This window comes from Urocampus carinirostris, chromosome 6 (genome assembly GCF_059441175.1).
Source record: "Urocampus carinirostris isolate Australia breed hairy pipefish chromosome 6, RoL_Ucar_1.0, whole genome shotgun sequence".
NCBI lineage: Eukaryota > Metazoa > Chordata > Actinopteri > Syngnathiformes > Syngnathidae > Urocampus > Urocampus carinirostris.
Genome location: NC_142354.1, coordinates 23,495,092 through 23,519,342, shown reverse-complemented (window position 1 = coordinate 23,519,342; position 24,251 = coordinate 23,495,092). Strand labels below are relative to the sequence as shown.

General features: G+C 39.0%; 1 protein-coding gene across 2 annotated transcripts; it reads right to left on the bottom strand.

Moving 5' to 3' along the window:
• Positions 1-1,213: 1,213 nt before the first annotated feature.
• On the bottom strand, positions 1,214-22,743 carry oxtra (oxytocin receptor a). Of its 2 annotated transcripts, XM_088338356.1 has the most exons (3): positions 21,579-22,743; positions 10,300-10,437; positions 1,214-3,595 (listed from the first exon to the last, which is right to left on the bottom strand). In XM_088338356.1, exons 1-3 carry the CDS (start codon positions 22,483-22,485, stop codon positions 3,339-3,341), a joined length of 1,302 nt encoding a protein of 433 aa, XP_088194482.1. In that variant the 5' UTR covers positions 22,486-22,743; the 3' UTR covers positions 1,214-3,338. The 2 variants fall into 2 exon arrangements, with proteins under 2 accessions (XP_088194482.1, XP_088194483.1); XM_088338357.1 differs by lacking the exon at positions 10,300-10,437.
• Between the last annotated feature and the right edge of the window lie 1,508 nt (positions 22,744-24,251).

The window sequence follows — 24,251 nt, the reverse complement described above, 5'->3', positions numbered from 1 at the left end:
CATAAAAACAACGTTTTATTGTCTTATCTTAACTTAAATGAAGTTTATGCGCTGCCCTTTTTGAATAAAATCATTACTGGAGTATCCTCCAATGTGAAAAACCTCCATGCTACGAGAAAAAAATGTGTGAATGGCTTGACTCGGTGCTGAGGTGTGCGCCGAATCATTAGACTCACTATTGCCCTCTGGCATGAGGCAAGAGAATTGCGTGCCTCATTCTTCATCTGTAGACACTCAACACAGTCATACGTTAAATACTGCTCCTTTAGAGCTAACGAATCAATAGATTAATGATTAATAACTTGCTGTTAGCTTTCTAATACGATCGCCGATTCTATCGTTTGGGCTGAGGAGTGAGTCAAATCAGAATAAATAGTGTATCACCCTCCGCCATTCGACAAGAGAATTCCATGCCTCACTCTGCAAATTCTGACACGTAGCAAATAACATATTACATACTTATTATATGTAGCTCAGGAGATAAAATGCTCGTCTTGGGACCAAGAGGTTGCTGGTTCCCGGCTCCTCTGAATTAAATGTTGACAAGACACTGATCCCACTGTTAAGGGGCTAATGTAATGATTACCTACTTTGATAAAACAGCAGGAATTAGCTTATAGCTAATGTAGAATTTATCTCTCTCTTTCCTTCACTAACACTGTTAGTATCCAGAGTGCACAAAAAACAATATCCTGATCATGTTTACTAGTTGAAATCAGCTTAAGTGGTTTTAATCAAAGCCAATTATTCCTGTTCCCAGGTTGGAGGAAGCCACTAGATTTGTCAAGGCAAAGCATGATGTGTAAATAATTAGCTTTAGACGATTTTGTTTTGATTCTTATACATATTTTTAGTCATTGCCTCGTCCGGTCAAAAACATTTCAATGCAAAGTACCAACTATCGACCTTTCCTTTTCTTAGACCGAAATGGAATATTGATTGAAGTTACTTTTTTGAGACCGTGATTGCCTTGCAAGGTTTGAGCGGAAAGTATTAACAGCAAAGCTTTTCCGCATTGTCTGAGATTTATAATGATTGTTTTATGTTGTATATAATGCATAAATGTGGGTTGAATTTTTCACAATTCCAATAAGAGAATTACCCTTCGGCGAGGCGAATCTGGATCACTCTATCTAAACAGCGGCAATAATCTATGAGCTGTTATTAAGAATGAATGCAAACGTCACAAGGGAAGGAAATAAAGGACAAACTCTCCCCATTTTGCTCTTGATTTTCGTTGCCAGAGCAATTTTAATGAGACTTTTCACATCACACAGTACTGTGTATAAATATTTGACACGATCAACCAAGTCAACAACACGTTTTACCAACATGAGCATCCCTTTACAATTACTGCACACCAAGCATGTGCGGGAACATGCATATACAATATCCAATTATAAGCGTGCAAGAAATTATCTGAGATACATTGTTGAAATGAAGATGTGAAATTATCAAATTATCAATGATCAAGGACCAAAAATGCCACATTTTTAAATGAATATAAAAAGTGAAAAACGTATTTCATATATTATTCAAAGAGTAATAAAATAACAAATCTTGCATGATTTGGCCCTACTTATACCACAATTAGGAAAGTAGTTTAATACAAGAAACTTTTAGGCCTCTTCTTTCCTTTGAATAACATCCCATGATGCATTTTGTGCAGTCATTTTCTGCAGTATGAAATATTTTATTTTTTGATTGATGTTTAAATGTATTAGTGTATTTATATCTGCAATTTATCCACATAGATTTTTTTAAACATGTTTTTATTTTTACTTTCTTTAATGGATGTATTTTTTTTGTGTACATATATTTACTGTATATCGTTTATTTGTGTTTCTTTTTTTTTAACTTTTAATTCTTTAAAAATTTCACTCTTAAATAGTTCAATTAGTTTTTAATTTGAATTTTTACATTCAAATATTTGTACTTTTATTTGTCAGTGAATACATGATTCATGTCAAATTAATTTTATCTATTTTTTTAAATCATATTTCTGCAGAATGCTTTTCACCTTTGATGGATTATTTTCTATTGATGGGCATTTTTAAACAATACAAAATATCTATTTGGGCTTTTATTCATCAATGAATATATTTATTTTTGATTATGTTCACATATATTACTTATATGTATTTATCTTGTATTTTCTTACTAGTTTGAAGACAAATAAAAAAATTATAGTCACCTGTATCGACCAATGAATACATGTACAGTATTTTTTACGATTACGATATAATCTAATTTAATCTTGTATTTTTTTTCTTAACGGTATATTTTACATATCTTTTTAATTTCAAGAATTAATTAAATGTTCTATTAATTGTAATAGTTTTAAGATAATTTAATTTTATTTTTACTTTTGTTAATAAATACATGGATTTTTATTTATGTGAACCTATATTATTAATCGCATTTATTTTTTTCTACCGATAATTGTATCTTCACCTCTAATTGGTTAATTACATTTTAATCTAATGGGCATTTTTGGTCCTCCATACATATTAGGTCTCTAACACAAACTCTATTACTTTTATCCTCTGCAGCAAGTTAGTAAGTAATGAAGTGATGATAAAATACATGTTTAAAATTCACACCATTAAGCAACAATGTTTTGTTATCTTTTTTTCCCCTACATTTTGCATTAAAGGGACACCGTGTAATAATTGACCACCAGATATCACTGTATTGTTTTGTGCAACTGGAAATTAGTTCTAGCACAAGGAAGAAGACAAACTATAGAGACTCAAAGTGACATCTACATGTGTGTTTAATTCATTTGTATCTGTTTCTAAAACATTTAATCAAATTGGTTTTTAAAACACTCAAAATTAAAACACCACTATATATTAAACCCCCTTTTTAAGCAAAAAATTGTATAATATGCATTAAAAAAACAAATTTCCTTTGCATTACAATTAGCTAATATCTTAAAAAATGCTAATGTTTGGCGGGCCGGATTAAAAAGCCTCACGGGCTGCATTTGTTATTCAAGAAATGCATGTTTGTCTAATTTTGCTTATTATTCAAAGCAATATCAAAACATTTTAAAGACTTTTTTACCACTCAGAGGCGCATGATAATACACAATGTCCCTTCAACGTAATTTACAAAGTTAGTTCGGATCATTTGGGTTGAAAATGATCCCTTGTTGTTCTGTTTCTGCATCAATGACAAATGTGACGTTTCGTCTTTTTTTTTCACTGCTGCTGTAACAAAATGGGATCAGTGTACCATTAGCTTTGTATTATTATTTACATCATGAATATCTGTTCTGTAAATCAAATATTCCTTTAATCTCTTTTGAGTCTTTTGGGAGGCAGGCAGCAGGCTCACGTGCTGGACGTCTGTGTGATGCTCCTCTGACTTCCGGTGCTCTTGATAACTAAAGTGGAGGAGAAGCTCTTGTGGCTGTCCAAGTCGGGATCGCGCTCGCCACGGCACCCCGAAGACTTGAAATAGCGTGTCGGGCAGCACAAAAGATTCTGTCGCATGTCGTGGAAGAGGTGGCCTGCGAAGAACATGTAGATCCACGGGTTGCAGCAGCTGTTGAGGCTGGCCAGCAGCATGGAGATGATGAAGGGCATCGCTGCAAAGGAAGCACAAGACACAAGTTTAACTGTCAGAATATCAAAATGTATTCAAGCTTTCCACTCATATACAAGTTAAATCAAGTCATGTTTCTTTTGTACAACGCTCATAAAATGTCTCAAAGGGCTGCACAGACCACCATTATAACATCCCCTGATCCAAAACCTACATAAGGGCAGGGAAAAACTCAATAACTTCAGCATGAGGAAAATTAAGTATCCGTGAAAAGGAACGCATAAGGTAATCCCCCTTCCCGGATGATCCGGCTGCAATGGATGTTGCATGGGCATTCACAGACAATACACAGACATCATCAACATGAAATAGGTAATAACAGAATGTCTAGTTGACAGCTTCCTGTCCCAAGATCTTTACCAATGCAGCAGGTTTTTGGCGATGGCGTAAATTTCGGTACATGACTAGAAATGCACCGTGCAACAAGCAGGCTGAATGTAAATGTGTCTTAAGCCTAGATTAAAAAAAACCTCCACTGAGGTTGCCGATCGGATGTTACACAGCACCTGGGCCCAAATTGAGACAGCTTTCGAACCTGCAGATTTCTTTTTGGCTCTTGGGATCACAAGTAGTTTAGCGTTTTCCAAGTGAGAGCAGAAACATGAGGGAAATTCAATCAGGAAGATACGAGGGGCAAGTCAATGCAAAGTTTTGTATAACACCAACAAACCCTTAGAATCTTAAGCTGCCAGTGAGCCTGTGTCAGGGTAATGTGATCAAACTCTCTTGTCCTAGTTAAAAGTCTTGCTGCAACATTTTATCCCAGCTGCATGCTCTTGATGCTGGACTTCGGGAGACCGGAGAGTAGTACGGTACAGTAGTTAATATAGAACAAAAAAATAGGAATACCCCCCTCCAGCTACAGACAGCAGACAGGGGGCTAACAGAAGGACTCAAGCCTCTGGGATTATTGGCGTATCAGCGCACGCTACAAACCCCCAATGACAGAACTACTCTCTCTACCCCTCCCCAATGGACAGAACTATGCCAGTGCCTTGCTCCCTGATGGACATAATGTTGAAGACCCTCCCTGTTTATCCCCAAAACCCCTTTCTCCCGGAATATTGGAATAACAACGTCCCCTCATTAACAGCTTCAAGATGCACGGCATTTGTTTATCAAATTTGCATCAAAACTGAGGGCTAAGTAGTTCTTATGATAAATAGAATTTGCTCTATAGTTCTAAAAAAAGGAGACTTTTTTAATATTTACATTTTTAGCTTTTTTTTTCAAAATAAATTGTTTCTGAAAACACAATATATAATGAAATAACTGCACACTAGCTGGACATCTTAAGTTCTTGATTGTATGGCTACGAACATGGCGGCAGATGTCAGTATTGTGCGTACCAATACCATGGAACACAGATTGATATACCAGATATCTTTAATTATGCAATTCTCCCAAAAACCTGCACATAAAGTCCATGAACCCCCCAACTACCCCCAGCCCCCAAGAAAACACTCAATATAAATTACAAAACATTTTTTTCTTTACATCAGCATAAGAATGAATGAATGAATGAATGGCCTATACAGTAGTATAACAAGATTGGAGGGATTCTCCCTTCAGAGCAAAGTAAGACAAATTAAGATAAAAATGTGTAAAAGGATAAAAATATGTTTTAAAAATAATATGTTAAGGATATAGGATAAATATGTGTATACTCACAGTAGCAGTAGTAGATGTCCATTTCACATATACAGTATGTGCATTATGCTAATTATAATTTCCCTCTAATTTCTCATTCCTTATTAAAAAAAACGGTCACTACATAAGAATATAAAGATATTGCCATACAATGAATCCCATAAATACATTTTCAGAAGTCATAAAAAAAAATAGACCGGCAAATCTATTTAATTAACTAATAGATTTAAAGATGATCCTGGCTGATTATCCTTTAGCGTCCTGCCCGTTAAGAGAGATTTTAGTTTTTCTTCCCAGATCTGCCCGGAACATGACGAGGTGAGTATAGGAAATGTTCCATTTTTAGGCCTGTTTTTTACAGTTAAGTAGAAACAGACTGTAAATGTCTGCAGCTAATCTGGATTCTATTCAGATGATGCCAGAAGGTAAAAGAGGAACAATAATAAAGAACTTGCTATAAAGCACATTCAATACTACAGGATAAAATAAGAGGCAAAGTAGATACTTGTATAATAAATTCTTATAACCTGGGGGCATGTTGGATGCTATTTCTGGCAAGGTAATTCTGTCTCATACGGTGTTTGACAAATGTGTCTATCACCTCTGTGACAACCGCCGGTGTAAAGAAATTTACTCTTTAAAAAAAAAAAAAACACTTTATTTAAATGATAACCAAAAAATACATGAACCGTCATATAAATGTGCATGTTTTTTTTTAAATGACTTGCAGGCAAAAAAACAAGCGTTTTTTTTTGTTTCTTTTTTTTTTTTACAAAAAATGAGCCTCACTTATAGGGAGTTTACATAATTGTCCGGCATTTTGCTGCTACAGGTACCCCAAAAAACTTAAAAAAAGCTGTCAATGTCAAGTCAAGTCAAGTCATGTTTATTTGTGATGCCCTTAATCATAAAGACTCTCAAAGGGCTGCACAGACCCCAGACTATTGTAAACCACAGACTGTTATTACACTATCCCCTGATCTAAAACCTACATGAGGGCAAGGAAAAACTGAAAACCTCAACATGAAGTAAATGAAGAAACCTTGAGAAGGGACCGCACAGGACGTAATCCACCTTCCAGGATGACCAGGCTGCAGTGGATGTTGCAGTAACAAATGATACACAGATATTGTCAACATGAAAATATTCATATGCTATGGAATAGAAGTGTGTTTTAAGCCTAGATTTAAACAGTTCCACTGAGGTTTCAGATCAAATTACAGAGGGCAGTGTAATTTAATTATAAATCAAAGGGAAAGTATCATAACATTTGAAGAAAAAAACTAAAATAAGCTACATTTTCTACCCAAAAAAGATTTTTATTGATAATATGCATATAATTTAGCCATATATTAAAGTTTAAAAAAAAGATTGTATCATGATAAAAAAAAAACTAAAATAAGCGATCTTTTCTGACAATATGCTAAGAATATTAATTCATTTTTGCAATGAGGGTTTAATTTGGCTATAAATTAAGAGAAAAATGTCATAAAATTTGAAGGAAAAAAAACTATAATAAGCGACATTTTCTGACAATGAAAACATTTTTTAAAAATGATATGTAAGTATAATCTTGTTGTAAATTGAAGTAAAAATGTCATATAGTTATACATATTGAAATAGATTAAAACATCATTTTCTGACAAAGAGGTTAGATTTTTTTTATTGCAATGCAAAAATAAACTTAAATGACGTGAAATCATGTAAATGTAAGTGAGATAATATCGTATTTATCTTTATACTTCATTTTTAGGTTTACATACTATTTGAATATGTTGTGATCAAGAAGATGTGTTTTATAGCTCTTTAGGATTCACATGTATGCTTTTGGAAGGACGGGAGCGGACCAATTTCTGTTTCGTTATTTCCTATCGGGAAAATTTTCGCGAGCAAGTCGAGCTCCAAGCACGATCCTAGAAGGAATTACGCTTGTATGAAAAGGTACTACTGTATTTTACAAAGTGACACTTAACTTATTTTGCCAAGTCCTCACTGAGCTGGTGGAGTGCTGAAATGGAAAGCAAAAAAAGCCTCCGGCTTCAGTGCAGGTACACGTCATCATTACGAATTGCCCAAAATAATCAGCAGGCGGTAATTGCGGGCCCAAAAAAAAAAAAAAATCATTATCCTCCACCCATGATTGCCCATTTTGCCCTCCTGGCTCGTTTTAATGGCAGACGATCTTGGAACATATGAGAAATAAAATTAATAAATGTTCCCAGTGAGCTTGCTGACTTACCCTTCTTCTACTACTGATTTGCATTCGGCACTTAATGGTCACAGAGACCAAGAGTTTCACACTTTTAGAGGTCAGCACAATATTTTCCTAAATATCATAATATATAGTATACATTTATTTAATATTGAGGGACGGGGGTGGTTTGGTTTACCACACAACGAATCGCACAGTGTGAGATCGTTCAACGAGACTACCAATATTCAAATGAGATTTGTGTCTAAGCTAATGTGGTGCCCGCGAGTTCTGAAAATAGCTCAGCAGTAATAAATCATTGTGATTTTCAAGGAAATGAGATTTCTTGCTGGCATGCAAAAGCATTGACTTTGGCTCACTGTTGGCTTGAGATGTCATTTTAAGGTTCTGTTGGTCTCATCTCATCTCATTAGCTGCACCGCTTATCCTCAGTAGGGTCGCGGGGGTGCTGGAGCCCATCCCAGCGATCATCGGGCAGTGGGCTGGTTGCCAGCCAATCGCAGGGCACACAGGGACAGACAACTCGCTCGGTCATTCACACCTAGGGACAATTTGGACCGGCCAATCCACCTGAAATGCATGTCTTTGGAATGTGGGAGGAAACCGGAGTGCCCGGAGGAAACCCACGCAAGCACAGGGAGAACATACAAACTCCACACAGGAAGTCCGGTAGCTGGATTTGAACCCACACAGGAGGTCCCCAAGACCTTACAACTGTGTCTGCACACGCGCTAACCACTGCGCCGCCGTGCTGCCGTGATTGCTGGGATGGGCTCCAGCACCCCCGGGACCCTACTGAGGATAAGCGGTGCGGCTAATGAGATGAGGTTCTGTTGGTTTTATACAAAATTATGCATGGACTTGGTCCCTCATATATTTCAGATTTAATTCCCCCCTATGTTCCGGTCCGGAGCCTTTGCTCTGAAAATGCTGGTCTACTAGTGATCCCAAGATCCAAGAAGAGATCCGCAGGTTCGAGACCGTTCTCCTTTCCAGCCCCTGTGTTTTGGAATGCTCTGCCCCCTGAGATTCTATCTGCAACCTCAGTAGAACAGTTTAAATCTAGGCTTAAAACACACTTCAATTCTATACCTTATGGATGATCTATAGTTCATGTTGACAATATCTATGTATTATTTGTTATTGTAACATCCGTTTGCAGCCTGGTCATCCTAGAAGGGGAATTACCTCATGTGCAGTCCCTTCTCAAGGTTTCTTTATATTCTTCCTGTTGAGGTTTTCTCTTGCCCTCATGTAGGTTTTAGATCAGGAGATGGTGTAATAATAGTCTGTGGTTAGCAGGCATGGAACCATGACAGTTAACTCTGTATTTTATATGTTTTTTTTGATAACTTCACATTGTGTATGCCATATAACTTTTTGATAAAGGGACAATTTTTTTTTTTTTCTATTTCAGTTCTAATCCGGATCGTGTTTCACTGGTAGCAGACGACAACATTATTATGATTGCTAATATCGTTGCATTATTCAGCATAGTCTGTCTTGTGAGTAAAAAGGTGCTGCGTTGTGTTTGTAAGATGCATCATCACTTAATAAAGAAGATTTGCAGGTACCATGATCCGAAATCCTGTGATGTGAACAACTTGTAGTAGAGCTAAAAACAACCATTAGTATGGGGAACATATTGACGGAACTTTAAATGATCATACACACAAAATATTTTTCAGCACAATCTTTTATTTCTTGTTTTGTCATTTGCATGTGCATACTGGTGGAGCTGATGCTGGTAAGGAGTCGCAAGTGGTGAGCAATCTTGCGTGTTCTCTAGTGGTAGTCTCTGGGACTGCTCATGAAATTGATTTTTCTATGTATGGTGAAAAAGTTTTTGGTATATTGAAATTCTGGTGTTTAGAGGTACTTTTATAAAGATATAAAATAAAAAAAATGTTGGCAAGCCGCTAGCACCTGGTTGACAAGCCAAACACGTGCAGGAAGAGAACAATTAGAATGATTTGAAGTTATTTGCCATTTGCAGCTTGAGCAGCAGATGTTTGCAACACATTTCTCTATAGTTTATGTCGGGTACTACCTTGCTACAAGTACATTTCCCCTAGCCGTTCTTAACAACAAACTTCTGAAAAAAGCAAGAACCTCAATGGATTCACAAACCAAACTGTTGATCCACAACAGTGCTCGTAGACATTTTGTCACCTTAGAAAATGGCCAGACTCTGTAGAATAAACGTTTAAACCCCAAGAGTGTTCATTTATAATTAAAAGATTAAATAGGTGCCAATGTATATCCATATAATCTCTGCATCTCTGCATCAATGGACGTTGCTTGTTGCTAGCTGTCTGTTTAGCCCCATGATTCCCGTAAACAAATAAACAAGACTAGTGAAAAACAATTCTTTAGGTTATAGACCAACCTAACTTGTGATACACATATTTTTTGGCCAATTGCAGGCTTTGTTTTACCCCGCTTTAGCCTACACGAGCCTGCAAAAAAGGCCCGCCTCTTTTATCTCCAAATCCCTTTAGCCAATAGTGACTGATTAGAATAATGATTGACTCATTGGTTAAGAACTGCAACGCCGGTATAAATATCCCAGCATGCACCGAGCATTACTTCATCTATGGGGGAAAATCGAGTCGGCGTCTGCTTATCGTAGTTGCGAGACCTATTGTGACTCAATATTCATTGATAAGGCGCACTGAAAAAAATCGAAGGTTTTTATGTGCGCCCTGTAGTCCGGAAAATACGGTAATTTCCGCATGCATCGAGCTGCACCTGAGATTATTGGTCTATGCTGTCTACTGTTACGTTGACATTAGTGTCAGTCCAATGAATAGTGATCTGCTTACAAGCAGCAGCAGAAGCAGAAGCAGGAGCAGGAACTCTGCCTATCTGCGCTACGCAAACACCGGCACGTGTGTTTGACGTCTGGGGCCTTGCTGGGGGCTTGTTCACGTGGACAGCAGCCGTCGGACTGCTTCTTGCACCTATGCAGAAAAACGGGGGAATTTAAAAAAAAAAAAAAACAAGATCATGATATTTGCTGGGTCGATCTGTAAAGCAGGGGTCGGAATGGTATGGCTCTTTTCGTTACCACATCTGGCTCGTAGATAAAATTCATGCAGGAGGAGCGCTTTTCTATCTTCGCCTAGTAAGAAGAAATGTCATCAGGATTTTATCCAATAAGATAAATCAGAACACGCAAGCGAGTGTGAGGTCGTGCTTCTACCCTTTACTCTCTACTAATTACTCAATCCGTAAGGTTAGAACTGTGACCATGTCACGGAACTGAGTTAAATGCCTCCGTATCCTTCTCCTTTGCAGTATTTTGTGACCTTTTTCAGAAAAAGCTCTGCTCACACCTCGTTTTGAAACCAGTAGAAGAAAATGACTGTCAAAGTGAACCTCAACAATCTTCGTTGACATGTGACACTGTCATGATTACCCAAGTGGAGTCACCTGGGGTAATCATGTGGCGCGCTGGAATGTGCTTCCTGATTGGTCAATGCTCCCCTTTTAAACGCGTTACGCGGAGAACTCCTTGTCGGAGGATCACATCTGTACCCCGTATGACGCTCCCGATTACCTGTGCCTTGTTTACCTGATTCTCTCTGCCTGCCTCCGATCCGACCTGCTCCGTCCCAAGCTACGATCATCTCTTCAGTCCCGGTAAACTCAACCTGCTTCCGTCCCACGCTACGATTGGCTACGTCGTCCGAAGTTTCCCGCTAACCCTTGTGCTTCCCCAAATAAAAGACTTGTAACGAACGCTCTGGGGTTCCCTGCTCTGCTCTGTTCTGGTAATCCACGTGACAGAATCCTCCGACCAGAATGGACCCCGCGTTCGTACATCTGCCCCCTGACCGCTATAAAAGTCTGAATCAGCAGCGCGATTCCTGTTGTGCAGTTCGGCAAGTCATTTCCGACATGGCGAAATTGGCTAAGGCACCTCCGGCCGTATGACTGCGAACGACTCCCAAGCCTGCCTTGAGTCTGGACTCTTCTGAATCTGACCCCCCTGAGTCTGGACTCTTCTGAATCTGACCCCCCTGAGTCTGGACTCTTCTGAATCTGACCCCCCTGAGTCTGGACTCTTCTGAATCTGACCCCCCTGAGTCTGGACTCTTCTGAATCTGACCCCCCTGAGTCTGGACTCTTCTGAATCTGACCCCCCTGAGTCTGGACTCTTCTGAATCCGACCCCCCTGAGTCTGGACTCTTCTGAATCCGACCCCCCTGAGTCTGGACTCTTCTGATTCTGCCTGTCCTGATCTGCCTGTGTTTCCCTGTGACGTGTCTTGGGTTAAAATTATTTTTATTTTTTTTCCTGGGGAACTTCTGGAGCCGTTCCTTGAGGGGGGGGTTCTGTCATGATTACCCAAGTGGAGTCACCTGGGGTAATCATGTGGCGCGCTGGAATGTGCTTCCTGATTGGTCAATGCTCCCCTTTTAAACGCGTTACGCGGAGAACTCCTTGTCGGAGGATCACATCTGTACCCCGTATGACGCTCCCGATTACCTGTGCCTTGTTTACCTGATTCTCTCTGCCTGCCTCCGATCCGACCTGCTCCGTCCCAAGCTACGATCATCTCTTCAGTCCCGGTAAACTCAACCTGCTTCCGTCCCACGCTACGATTGGCTACGTCGTCCGAAGTTTCCCGCTAACCCTTGTGCTTCCCCAAATAAAAGACTTGTAACGAACGCTCTGGGGTCCCCTGCTCTGCTCTGTTCTGGTAATCCACGTGACAGACACAGGTTCTGGCACTATCATAATTTCATATATTTTATGAAATCATCAAACGTTGCACGGTGAAATTAAACCAACAGAAAAATTAGCTTTTGTCTGGAGCGGAGGTTTGGCAGGTTTGTTTAATTTTGTATTAAAATATAAATAGCGGAACTTTAACAGAAACAAATTTAAATATTTTGCTTTCATGGGTTATATCATCAAAAACGTTTGTGACCCCTATTCCAAAGGGAATGTGTTTAATATCTGACCACTAGATGTCGCTTTATTCTATCATGCAACCTAAAAATAGCTTTAAAAAGCACAAAGAAGAAACTACAGAGACTCAAAGGGACCAAAAAGTGACCAAAACATTTTTATCCTCCAGTTTGGCAAGCCTTTTGTGAAGAGAAAAAAGTAAAAAAATGAATGACAAAGCTGAAAAAAATGAAAGTAAAATAAAGGAAAAACAAAAGAAAAGAAGAAAAAAGAAAACTGAAATAAGCAAGTGAAAAAAGACAAAATATGAAAAGAAAAGTATAAAAAAAGAAAAAAACACGAGATATGTTTATCTCAAATTAAAAAAAATCCTCTACCTACAAGTTTATAAATAATGCATGTTCATACTGTACAACAGTTGATGTATTTTTGCCTGTTATTCAAAACAATATACTACACAGTGAATCAAGTTTTTTTACCACTAGATGGCACTAAATGATACACACGGTCCCTTTAAGTACACTGAAGTGAAACTCTTATGTCCAAAGCAAATATAGTGGCAAGAGACTCAAGGATGGCATTGAAACACTCACCTTCTACAATTGAATGTAGAATATTTTTCTTCATCAAAGTTTATTTACTGTCCCCTTTCAATGAGCCCTTTTCCTGACCCTTTTGTTTTGCTCGATGTAAAGGTTATTCAATACTTTTTTTTTTCTTTTGCTCTCATGAGGCTTTAGGAAATACCATTATAGGGAAGAAAAATATCCCCTCTTTGTTAGATGAAAGCAAAACATTCAGTTGACTCCCCCCGACCGAGATTTGTTGCTTGGCTACATAGCAGAACAAATTATTTTTGAAAAGCAATGAGTTTTGCACAATGTAGTTCTATACTTCAACTGCAGACCACAATATAGGACATAAGGTTAAATTTAACGGGGGTACTTGAAGGCAATTTAAAGGCTACTTGACATTTAAAAAGGAATCTGGTATGATTTAAAAAAGTTTTTTAATAAAACTTACTGATTTTGTTGTGTGGAAGAAATCTATAAAATAAGAAAAAATATCAGATGATTACGCTAATTTCTATTTATGTTTTCTCTCTTTTCACAATATAATTTTGACTCTTTTTTACCTCTTCCTCATTTTACTTATTCATTAGTTATAATTTTTAATGATATTTGTTTTATATTTTTATAATTTCATTAGTATGTACAACTTCTCTCATTTTACAATATATGTTTAAATCATTTTTTGTAAACTAAGCATTGCCTTTCTCTTGTTATTTATTCATTATTATTTGTATTAACTCATTTCACCAGATAAAAAAAAATCTATGTTAGGTTAGCTGGGTGGACCAAAGTAAAGGGAAGCAGGAACTGGGGCAGCGGTGTTTGAAATAAAGCCCCATTGTGTAATATGTGACCATTAAATGGTACTGTATTGTGTAATGTAAACGAAAACCCGTGCCACAGAGCACAGCGTGAAAGAGAGTTGCCACACAAACATGGCGGCAACCTTAGGTAGGGATTCCATTATGTAAAAGAAATACAAATTTCTTGACCTCTGATTTTTTTCAAAAATAAAATAAAATTGGTATAATAATCCAAGAAGTTTTGCCTAGTATTGAAATCAATGTTTCTTTTTACTGAATTAAAGTTTTTCATACCCTAGGAGGTACTAAATATTACTTTTCATAACAAAACCAGGAACAAAGTAACAAACAAAAAGGGATCCCAAAACAAATGACATGTCCTAACAAATTCAAAATTGATGATGTCCAAACAAGAAACAAAGACCGGAAAGGAATGCAGATGCTAGGAAAACAGTAACAAACAAACACGAGTTCACAATACTACAAACAAACTGTCCAAACAAGAAACCAGAAAATAAAAAAATAAAAAACAAAACAAAAAAAAAGCCTTTCATCCCAGTGGAAATGCTAACGCAATGACCCGACCCCGCGCCCTGTCCAAACAGTCATTATACAGGGTCAGGATAATTAAGGACAGGTATGTGGTGATTGGAGACACCCCGAGTTGCAAACCCGGTTTGTGCCCTTTGGGGCAAGGTGGCACACCAGATCTCAACAATACAATCCACAAAATCAGCAAAATGAGTAGATAATTTTGCTAGTTCATTACGTTCTCCATTATTAAGCACTGTTGTTCGTTATTTTACTAGTAAGCATAGTTTACATCCTTGTCACCATCTGCCAATCATCTTGCTGTGCTTTGATATCCACACCCTTTAGGACAATATGCTTTTTGTAACTTAGGAGATTTATTAGAATAGAATAGAATAGAATAGAATAGAATAGAATAGAATAGAATAGAATAGAATAGAATAGAATTGTATTTATTGTCATTGATATCCACGTTGTGAAACATGGTATGCAACAAGATTAGACATGGCACTCCAGGGTAAAACGTGTACTATAGACTCTGAACCAAAAAATAATAGACTAGCAGGATAAATAGGCAAAAAAATATAACACAGTTCTTTAAAAAAACATGCATGCCTAAATTATTAATTTAAAAGAGTAGTGCATTGTAACAATAGTGCAATGAAAATAAGTTCAATAACATTTAGCAGCAGCAATTAAAAAAAAACACAATATAATTCACAAGCTACAGTGTATATGTTCACAGTTCCATGCAATAGTATATATTTTTCCCCAGTTTCATTTAGCAACAACAAAAACAGAAAAAAAATAATAAAAATAATGTTTTTACACTTTTGTGTGTTTAGGGTGGTGATGGCCCTAAGGAAGAAGCAGAAAATAGATAAATAAATAAAGAGAATAAAAAGACATGTGGGAATTTCTTACAGGGGTTTGGGCTCACTCCTGTATTCTTTGCAAGTTCAAAATCCATTGATATATCTTTAATTTGAGTGTCTACTAAACTTTAAAATAATTTTATGGCCTACTGAGCCACGGTGATCAGACATGATAATAAAACGTTATACTGTCAATCAAGGCAAGATGATGATTTAAAGGTGGGGGTTGGACAGTAACTTCATGTTCGTCTGCATCTTTTTTTTGGTGTTTATTTGCGTGAAAATGGTGGGAGTAAGAAAAGGCCTGTATGGAGTCGAGACTAATGCAGACCCCAAGAAAATGAAAATGGAAGAGTTTTTTTCAAGCGCATACTATGTGCATCATAAGAAGCTTGACCGAGGCTGCAATGATGACCCAAGCCAGGAGATGGCGTCTGCTGGTCAAAAAGTTCCATATTCCATACATCTCTAATATTAAATAAAATAAAAAATAAAAAAAAGCTGAACTCATTACGAATACATTTTTGAACATTTCCGACAGATGGTGTACTCCGAAAAAAAAAATTCAATGAAAAAAAAGTGCGTCATTGCCCAAAAAGGTCGAGAAACACTGCTCCAGTCAACAGGCTTGTCCATGCAGACAACAGCTTTGCATGCGATTTCACCAACGTCTGCTTTCTTGTAGACAAAATCCAAGGGGGCAAGCCTCTCCAGCATCCGCGGGGGCTGTCGACCTGTCGCGCTAGGCGCCTTATTGCCACTAAATGTCAACGACGTGCGCCAACGTGACCCCCAAGGGCGCACATGAAGGCGGGGGCGCTCCGCGGCGCACACTGATTTGATTAATGATTAGCCGTTTGACACTACGCAGCATGCCAAGCCACGAGGGGAGAAGGACGCCTTTAAGAATTGCTAAAGAAACACTGGCTGCGTTTTTGGCTAACAACACAATATGCCAGCAAAAACAGACCCATTTAGCATCGCTATGCACATACTATATATATATATATATATATATATATATATATATATATATATATATATATATATATATATATATATATATATATATATTTATATATATATATATGTATGTAGCCTGGTTGTTTGGTTGTTCTGAATATATCACTATATCACTGTAGCAATTGGGCCAAGCTAACTTTAACCTGCTTTCATGCAACCGACTTGAGGCTAAATAACATAACATATATAGTCTCAATCGCTTATCTTAGTTTCATGCAATATCCCCAAGGTGTATGTGTGGGGGGCCTCCTGCAGATCGCTGAAATACAGTGCGGGTCGACAGACCTGAATTTTATGTTGGGTTGTATACAGTTTACTGGAAAATACATTTTTATTCTCACCTCATTAACCCCTGACCTTTTTCTTGCCTGCAGAGGGATGATCCTTGACACCGGAAATAAACAGCGACCAGATGATGAAGGTACTGAATCTGAGTCAGAAGTCAGTCAAAAGGCTTTTCTTGCTACTGGTATCCATGGAAACCCATACTATCTGTTTTATGTGTGGGAGGAAACCCCTACCCCCAAAAAATGGCATGTGAGGGATGGGCACCGCCCAAGACACACCACAAGTACTGGTGCCCTGGGGACACTGGCAGTTAAGGAATCCGCGAATTGTGAAACTAATTGAGGTAATCAATCTCAATGCTACTCGTTCAAACAAAGAATCTTGTGATTACTTGCGGTCCAAAATGTTCCAAATAACGATATTATTGATATTAAGCAAGTAATTGGATCAGATCAATATGATTGTCCTGGTATCAATACCAATTTGCTCAAAGTACTGCTTCTCTACCCATTGGGCCTTTCTCTCTCTCTCTCTCTCTCTCTCTCTCTCTCTCTCTCTCTCTCTCTCTCTCTCTCTCTCTCTCTCTCTCTCTCTCTCTCTCTCTCTCTCTCTCTCTCTCTCTCCCTCTCTCTTCCTCTCTCTGTCTTTCTCTCACTCTCTCTCACACACTCTCTCTCTGTCTCTCTCTCTCTCTCTTTCTCTCTCTCTCTCTCTCTCTCTCTCTCTCTATGTCTGTGTGTCTCTCTCTCTCATTGGCTGGCTTTCTGCCTCCAGCCTGCCAGGCAGAGAAGAGGAAGAAACAAAAATGAAACAGCAGCCAGAATAGAGTAAAAATGACAGGCAAACAGGAAGCACAGATGGATGTGGACTTTTAAAGTGCTGCCAGCGATTAATATGGATGAATATGACAATTACTGGGCTGAAAGAAAGCTAAGATACTGAACCACGGCAAGTTTTCTGCAAAAAAGATATTTGGAAATTCACACTAGACAAGGTCTCATGGCACAACGTCCCGGCACAATGGTTAAAAGACATTAATGTAAGCTATTGTTAAGGATTTTAAGGTGCATTGCAGTATTTGTTGCTTTTTGACTTGTGACTGTCATCTCTGGATTTAAGTGTAACTGCACCCCTAAATGCTCTGACACAAAAATCTAATAGGTGCAGTTGCGCTTAAAAGGCCAGCGCTCTGCGTACTCATTGAACCATTACTTGGCTATGCATTTTGTGGTAAAGTATTTAACATTAACATTTGGAAGTCTGCAGTGCACCTTTGAAATCTAATCTCCATGACAGCACATTTGAATTTCTGTGGTGAGTTGACATTAAGCTTCCGTCTGCTTTGTTTACTCATATGGGCTTTAACAGTACAAGCAGCATGTAAAGCCCCGAAAATAATCTCAGTGATTGTTTTGGCATATTTGTTGCTATTTTTTTTTTTGGTTTCTTGAGTATCAGAATATGAACAGATGGTGGACCCAGACGCGTAACATTTTCACACAAGCTTTATTTTACGGAAACGGGGCGCTCATGCGTGGAAACACAAACGCCAGGGATTCGGTGATTGCTGGGCAGAAGAAGTGAGACAGAGAAATCAGGCGCGGGAAAACAGGAAGCCATGGGCAGACAAGATCAAAACCGGACAGGACAGACGGGATCGATACCAGATACAGGATACACGAGCAGATACCGGACAGTACAGGATAGACGGGATCAATACCTGATACTGGATACACAAGCAAGATACTGGACATGACGGGACAGAAGGGATCGGTACCGGATACAACAGCAAGATACCGGACAGGAGGGGATTGATACCGAATACCAGTTACACGAGCAAGATACTGGACAGGACGGGACAGGATGGGACAGACGGGATCGATACCGGATACTGGATACATGAGCAAGATACCGGACAGGGCAGGACAGACGGGATCGATACCGGATACTGGATACACGAGTAAGATACCGGACAGGACGGGACAGACGGGATCGATACCGGATACTGGATACATAAGCAGGATACCAGACAGAGTCAAAATACACGTCTTGCAAGTGCAGAGGTTCATTGACGGACTGACCAGGAGTGAATGAGAGCACTGAGTTTAAATAGGAGGGGAGCCAATCAGGCAACGAGCAACAGCTGGCGCCAAATGAGCGGACCCAAGTGAGGGCAATGGGAAATCTTGACATTGAGGGCTCAAAGCTTTGGAACAGAAATAATACAAAGCAATACGGCTGTGCCTTGGCATTTTTTTTGCAAATTTGATTAAAGCTCCATTGTGTAATATTTGACCACTATATTACCCTGTATTGTCTAGTGCGAACGAAAACCAGTGCCTCAGAGCACAGTGTAGCAACATGCTTGGCAAACATGGCAGCGACTACAATGTAGAGATTCCATTGTGTAAAATTAATACAAATTTGTCGACTTGTGATTTTGTTATAAAAATTAACATTGGCATGAGAGTGCATGTGTTTTATCCTAGTATATAAATGTTTTTTTTTTTACTAAATGTGTTTTGTACCACTAGGAGGCACTAAATATTACACACTGTCTCTTTAATGATTATGATAATATTGTTACATTATGTAGTTTACACATTCACTGACAAAAGTTTCTTCTTTATCTCTACTTTTTTTATTATTTTACGTATTTTAATTTATTTTGACACTATAACGCTTAATTTATTATGCATGTTGCTCTGCTTTTTAATTGTGTTGTAAATTATCTTGCACCATTAGGATGGCAGTTTCTAATTCCGTTGTGCATGTTACAATGAAAATGAATTACATTGTATTCTAAAAACACATATTTGACAGCCTTAGTCATCAATGGCACCAAGTATGCTAATAAACAAATGGTGAAGGTCCTAATGTGTTCTCAGCATGAAATATTAAGTATTTAGTAATTTGTGCTGTTAAAGTAAAAGCATGTATCTGTGAACCCCAAAACTTGAAGATTTAAAGTTTTAAAGTATTAACTCATTAGTGTACTCTTTAACTCCATGGTTAAAAGCTTTAAGCCTTAACAATTAACTCTTGTCAACACTATTATGCATAGCTAAAAAAATGAATTAAATCTAAGTATAATGCAAACACAGGTTATTTGCTCTATGGGAGTACTGCAGTTTTGGCATTGACGGAGGGTATGTGTCCCCACCGGAGGTGGGTAGGGTAGCGAAAATTTGTACTCAAGGAAAAGTACAGACGCTGCCCTACTTACGAACGAGATAGGTTCCGGATGATCGTTCGGAAGCTGAATGTTTTTGTTAGTTGGTTCAGTTCTATATTTTGTATGGAATGTATGTTTATGGTTCATATAAGTATGTTTAAAGCTTGTATAAGTAACTTGAATTGTTTTGTACGAAAAAAATTAACATTTCATAAAATAATATAAAGACAAATAAAGTTAGGTTTAACTTACTTCTGGAATATGGGCTTCAAGAGTTAGGCAACTTTCTCCTCCATGGTAGAAAGTGGACGAAAAAAAAGCAATTCAATCATTTTTTCAACCGCATCAAGCTTTCTTATTCCACTTTCATTTCAAGAGAAACAGCTCGCCTCTTCTTTAAACTTTACACCAACCATATTGAATGGATGAACGAGATATTAAACAATAAAAATGTCAAAGTATTTAGTGCGCCTGTGATACAGTACCGTATCTTTACAGGAAGAAGAGGATGACGGGTGACCTCTCACAGCGCCACAGGCCGGTAGCGACGGAAAGAAGCACTACAGTAATGTCCTGTACTCAGAAAAAGGTGCACACAATCCAAAATCTAACTTACAGCAATGTCTGGATATTTTTCGACATCTTGAAAAAAATGTTCGTATCTACTGTTTTACGTAAGTTGAATGGTCGTAAGTAGAAGAGCATCTGTACTGTTAAGATATGACTGAAGTAGACATCCAAATAATCAATCGAGCAAAAGCAAATAGGTACTTGGTGAAAAAACTATTCAAGGGCTGAGTAACCGTAGCAATGTCTTAATTATTGATTATCTTTTTTAAACAACCATTCAATTACATGATAAAATGAATCGAATTTAACATGAAAATGGAAAAAAATAATCAATGTAAATTAAAGTACTTTAATAAACAATAAATATTGATAGAATAAAACAAAGAAATACATTAAGCACCAATAGTCCATTTAAAGCCCCAGTAGGTATTTTACTAGGCTCTGAGGACAAGAACAACATTAGCCCAAGTGTCGGCAACCCAAATTGAAAAAAAAGGAAAACACAAGGAAAGGAGAAATGCATGTACTTACGTTGAGGGCATTTAGGTAACGGCTTCAATGTAGCCTATTGTAGCGAAGTAGGAGTACTGTTTCTTATTCAGAAAACTAATCAAACAAAAGTAAAAAGTGTAGTGATTTAAAAATTCTCCTAGAAGTACAAAATGTCCCCATACCTACTCAAGTAAATGTAATGGAGTAACCACCCACCTCTGAGTCCCACCAATATTGAGCAATCATCGATTTGTCCCGTCTAATATTATTTAATCACTTTTTTCAAATGTACTATGTCCCAACCAATACCAAGAAAAACCATATGCCCTCACCACCCCTTGGCACCCACAAGTGAGATCCATTTACAGTATTTATGATATCAACTTGGGGATTTTCATACGTGTTTTTCCTTTCGTATACGAAGCAATAACTTGCTCCTCCACAAGGTGGCAGAAATTGCAAATATCCACTTGTTGCGGGTAATTAACCCGTGCACGTTACTTATATTTTGCAAAAGACCTCAAATGAAAACCCAGTCAAGAAAGTCAGTTGGTTTATTGACTGACGTTGATGATTTTACACAATTCTCGGTGCGTAATCGTATCTAAGGAGGATTTTCATGTTTTCTTGCGAGGCGTTGATATGCTTAGCTATAATTTGCTTTCCCACGAGATGACAAAAATTACAAATGTTACCTGCATCAAGCCTGCATATAAAAACAATTTGACACGGGATAATTAACTTCATTGTGCATTTGAATTATCTAATGACTCTTGTCAGAACCCAGTCAAGAAATTAATTTGGTGATTTTACGCGCATTTCGGTGCGTAAATGAGAATAAAAATTTGGACTCACCCTCGCGCGGGGCGGCAGGGTCCCATGCCGACCACATCTGCACGGAGAAGAAGGGCGTCCAGCACACGATATAAGCCAGCACGATCACAAAAGTCATCTTGACTGTTGTCATCTTGGCTTTGGAGATCAGCTTCACGCTGCTGACGCGTGCCAAAGCGCTGCCGCCTTTGCCGCTTTTGGGCGTCAGGCTAATGCACTGCTCCCTCCTGGTCTTTAACTTAAAGTTTTGCCATATTTTGAAGCTGATCAGTCCGTAGCACACGCTCAATATCCCCACCGGGATGATGTAGATGGTCAAGCTGATCCAAGTAATGTACGCCTTGGCGCCCCACGGCAGGATGAAATCGCCCCAGCAATCATACACGCCGGAGCCCGGCGAGCCCACCTCGCGCAGGGAGAAAATAAACATCTGGGGCACGCTTAGGAGCATGCTGAGGCTCCAGGAGAACACCACGTAGAAGCGGTCCTTTCTCCGGTGCAGGGAGCGCAAGGGTTGACAGATTGCCAGACACCTGTCCACGGACATGAGCACCAACATGTACGTGGAAGCGAACATCCCCACCACTTGCACGTACTTCACCAACCTGCACAGCAAGTCTGGCCCATAAAAGCGGAAGGTGATATCCCAGATAAGCTGGGGAAGAACTTGGAAGATGGCCACCACCAAGTCGGCGATGCTCAGGTGCTTCATGAAGTAATACATGCGCGATTGACTGTGCTTTGCGCTGCGGATGGCAGCCAGGACGCACAGGTTCCCGGCGAGCGCCAGAAAAAGGATCAAGGCTAGAACTGTCACTTCCACCTTGGCTACCTCTTCGTTCCGCTTCAGGGGGTTGGTCCGGTTTGGTTCCGAGGACCAAGAGTCGTTTAGCGGCCATGGGTCGCTATGGTTCGAAAAGACCTCCATCGGCGCGGCCGCGTGCGTCACGCGTAATATCCTCCAAGCATAGCCAGTTCCTTAACTCAAGTTCGATTTTGCTTCCAAATAGCAAACCCCTCCTCCCCAAAAAATCGCTTATAGATGGAAATACATCCTAACAATGATTTTTGGCATGTTTTTTTAAATAAAAACTCACATGAAAGAGTAAAAGCAAGTGCTGCTGCATCCTCTTCACGTCGAGCAATGTGCAGACAAGAAGTGTGCACAGCATATGCGCGCCGATGTTTTCCTCTCAGCCAACAGCAAACGTCCCACCAAAAGGGCTGTGTCGTCACAGGCGCTCGGGGACAGTGCGCTTGCACAAGTTGCACGTGCATGCGCGTTTGAATCCGCTTTGAACTCTCCCGCGCGCAGAAAACGTCAACAAAATACATCATTCAGATGTTAGAACCTAAGGATATTTACATACCTGTCAACCTCAGTCAATCGCTCCACCTAATAATGATGGCAAATCCCGTTAGTAAGCAATAATAAACCTCACAAACGCAACGCAGCAACCATTTACACCCAGGAAGGCTGACTATGAAGAAGAAAAGCAAATATAATTGATGTAAACAAGTTTATCTTGTTTACCGAATAAACAACACTTACAACATTTGTCTTTGTCATTTCCCCACTTGTAGTAAATTCACTTATTATACCTAGCAGTATATTTTGAAAATATTTCCTACAAAAATTGTTTTACGGCATATACATAATTTGAACTGATTAAAAAAACATAAAGAATGGGTGAAACTTATAAATTATAGAAATGGGGGTCCATCAATGTACTTGCAAACCTTTTGGCCCTAAAAAAACGGTAGACGCTATCTCGCACTCACTAATTACACATGAAAAACACAATTTGTCGACAAAAAATTGAAAAAAAAAATGTGCAAAATATATGAGCTTGTTTAAAACTGTAATTGACAAACTTTTAGCAAAATGCATATCTAATACGATCATCGGGGTGGTTTATTTAGGCACAAAAAGCTACTTACTTGAAAATAAAGAAGCCGTAGACTTAAACATTAGTTTCAAATCAAGATTTTTTGTTGTTTAAATTCGAAAAACCAGAGAAAGTCATTTCTTTACCCGCTTTGATGTTGGCAGGCCTCCAGCTGACGCACCACAGCCGCCAGGAATCACCATCAGCACACTGGTCTATCAGGAGCCTGAGATGTGTGTTGAGGACTGTGAACCCCAGGAAGGCAGCTGATGGAGCACCAGAAAAGGTGCTGAGGGACTGTGCAGACCAGCAGCCTGGTCATGTCTCTTCCATCCTGTTGCTGAGCACAGGATCTTCCCAAGGATGTGTGCTGAGCCCTCTACTGTTCACCCTGTATACACCAGACTGTTCACCAACCTGCCCCCCAAACAGATTGTGAAGTTCGCTGATGACAACACCTTGTGGGGTACTCGTATCCGATAGTAGTGAGACGGCATGATGGAAGGAGGTGGAGATGCTGACGACATGATTTTCAAAAAACTTCATGCTTGACTTCAGGGAGCCTAGCAAAGACCCAGCTCCACTTGTCATCCATGAAGACTGCGTGGAGAGAGTTCACTCCTTTTATCTCCCGGGTATGCACATCTCTTACAACCTCTTCTGGTCCGCCAAAACAAAAGCATTGGGAAGAAAGGCCCAGCAGCGACTCCACTTCCTGAAGGTTCTCAACAGGGACAAGCTGGAACAGAAGCTGTGAGTGTCCTTCTATAAAGCCACAGTGGAGAGGTTCCTGGCATACGGCATC

What these genes read in the sequence shown, in the direction of transcription:
- oxtra (XM_088338356.1), bottom strand. Translation starts at nt 22,485, where the DNA reads ATGGAGGTCTTTTCGAACCATAGCGACCCATGGCCGCTAAACGACTCT. An exon ending in CCCTGCCGCCCCGCGCGAGG is followed by an intron (nt 10,438 to 21,578) that starts GTGAGTCCAAAT and finishes TTTTCTGCATAG; the next exon opens with GTGCAAGAAGCAGTCCGACG. An exon ending in TTCTGCTTCTGCTGCTGCTT is followed by an intron (nt 3,596 to 10,299) that starts GTAAGCAGATCA and finishes CTTCCTTTGCAG; the next exon opens with CGATGCCCTTCATCATCTCC.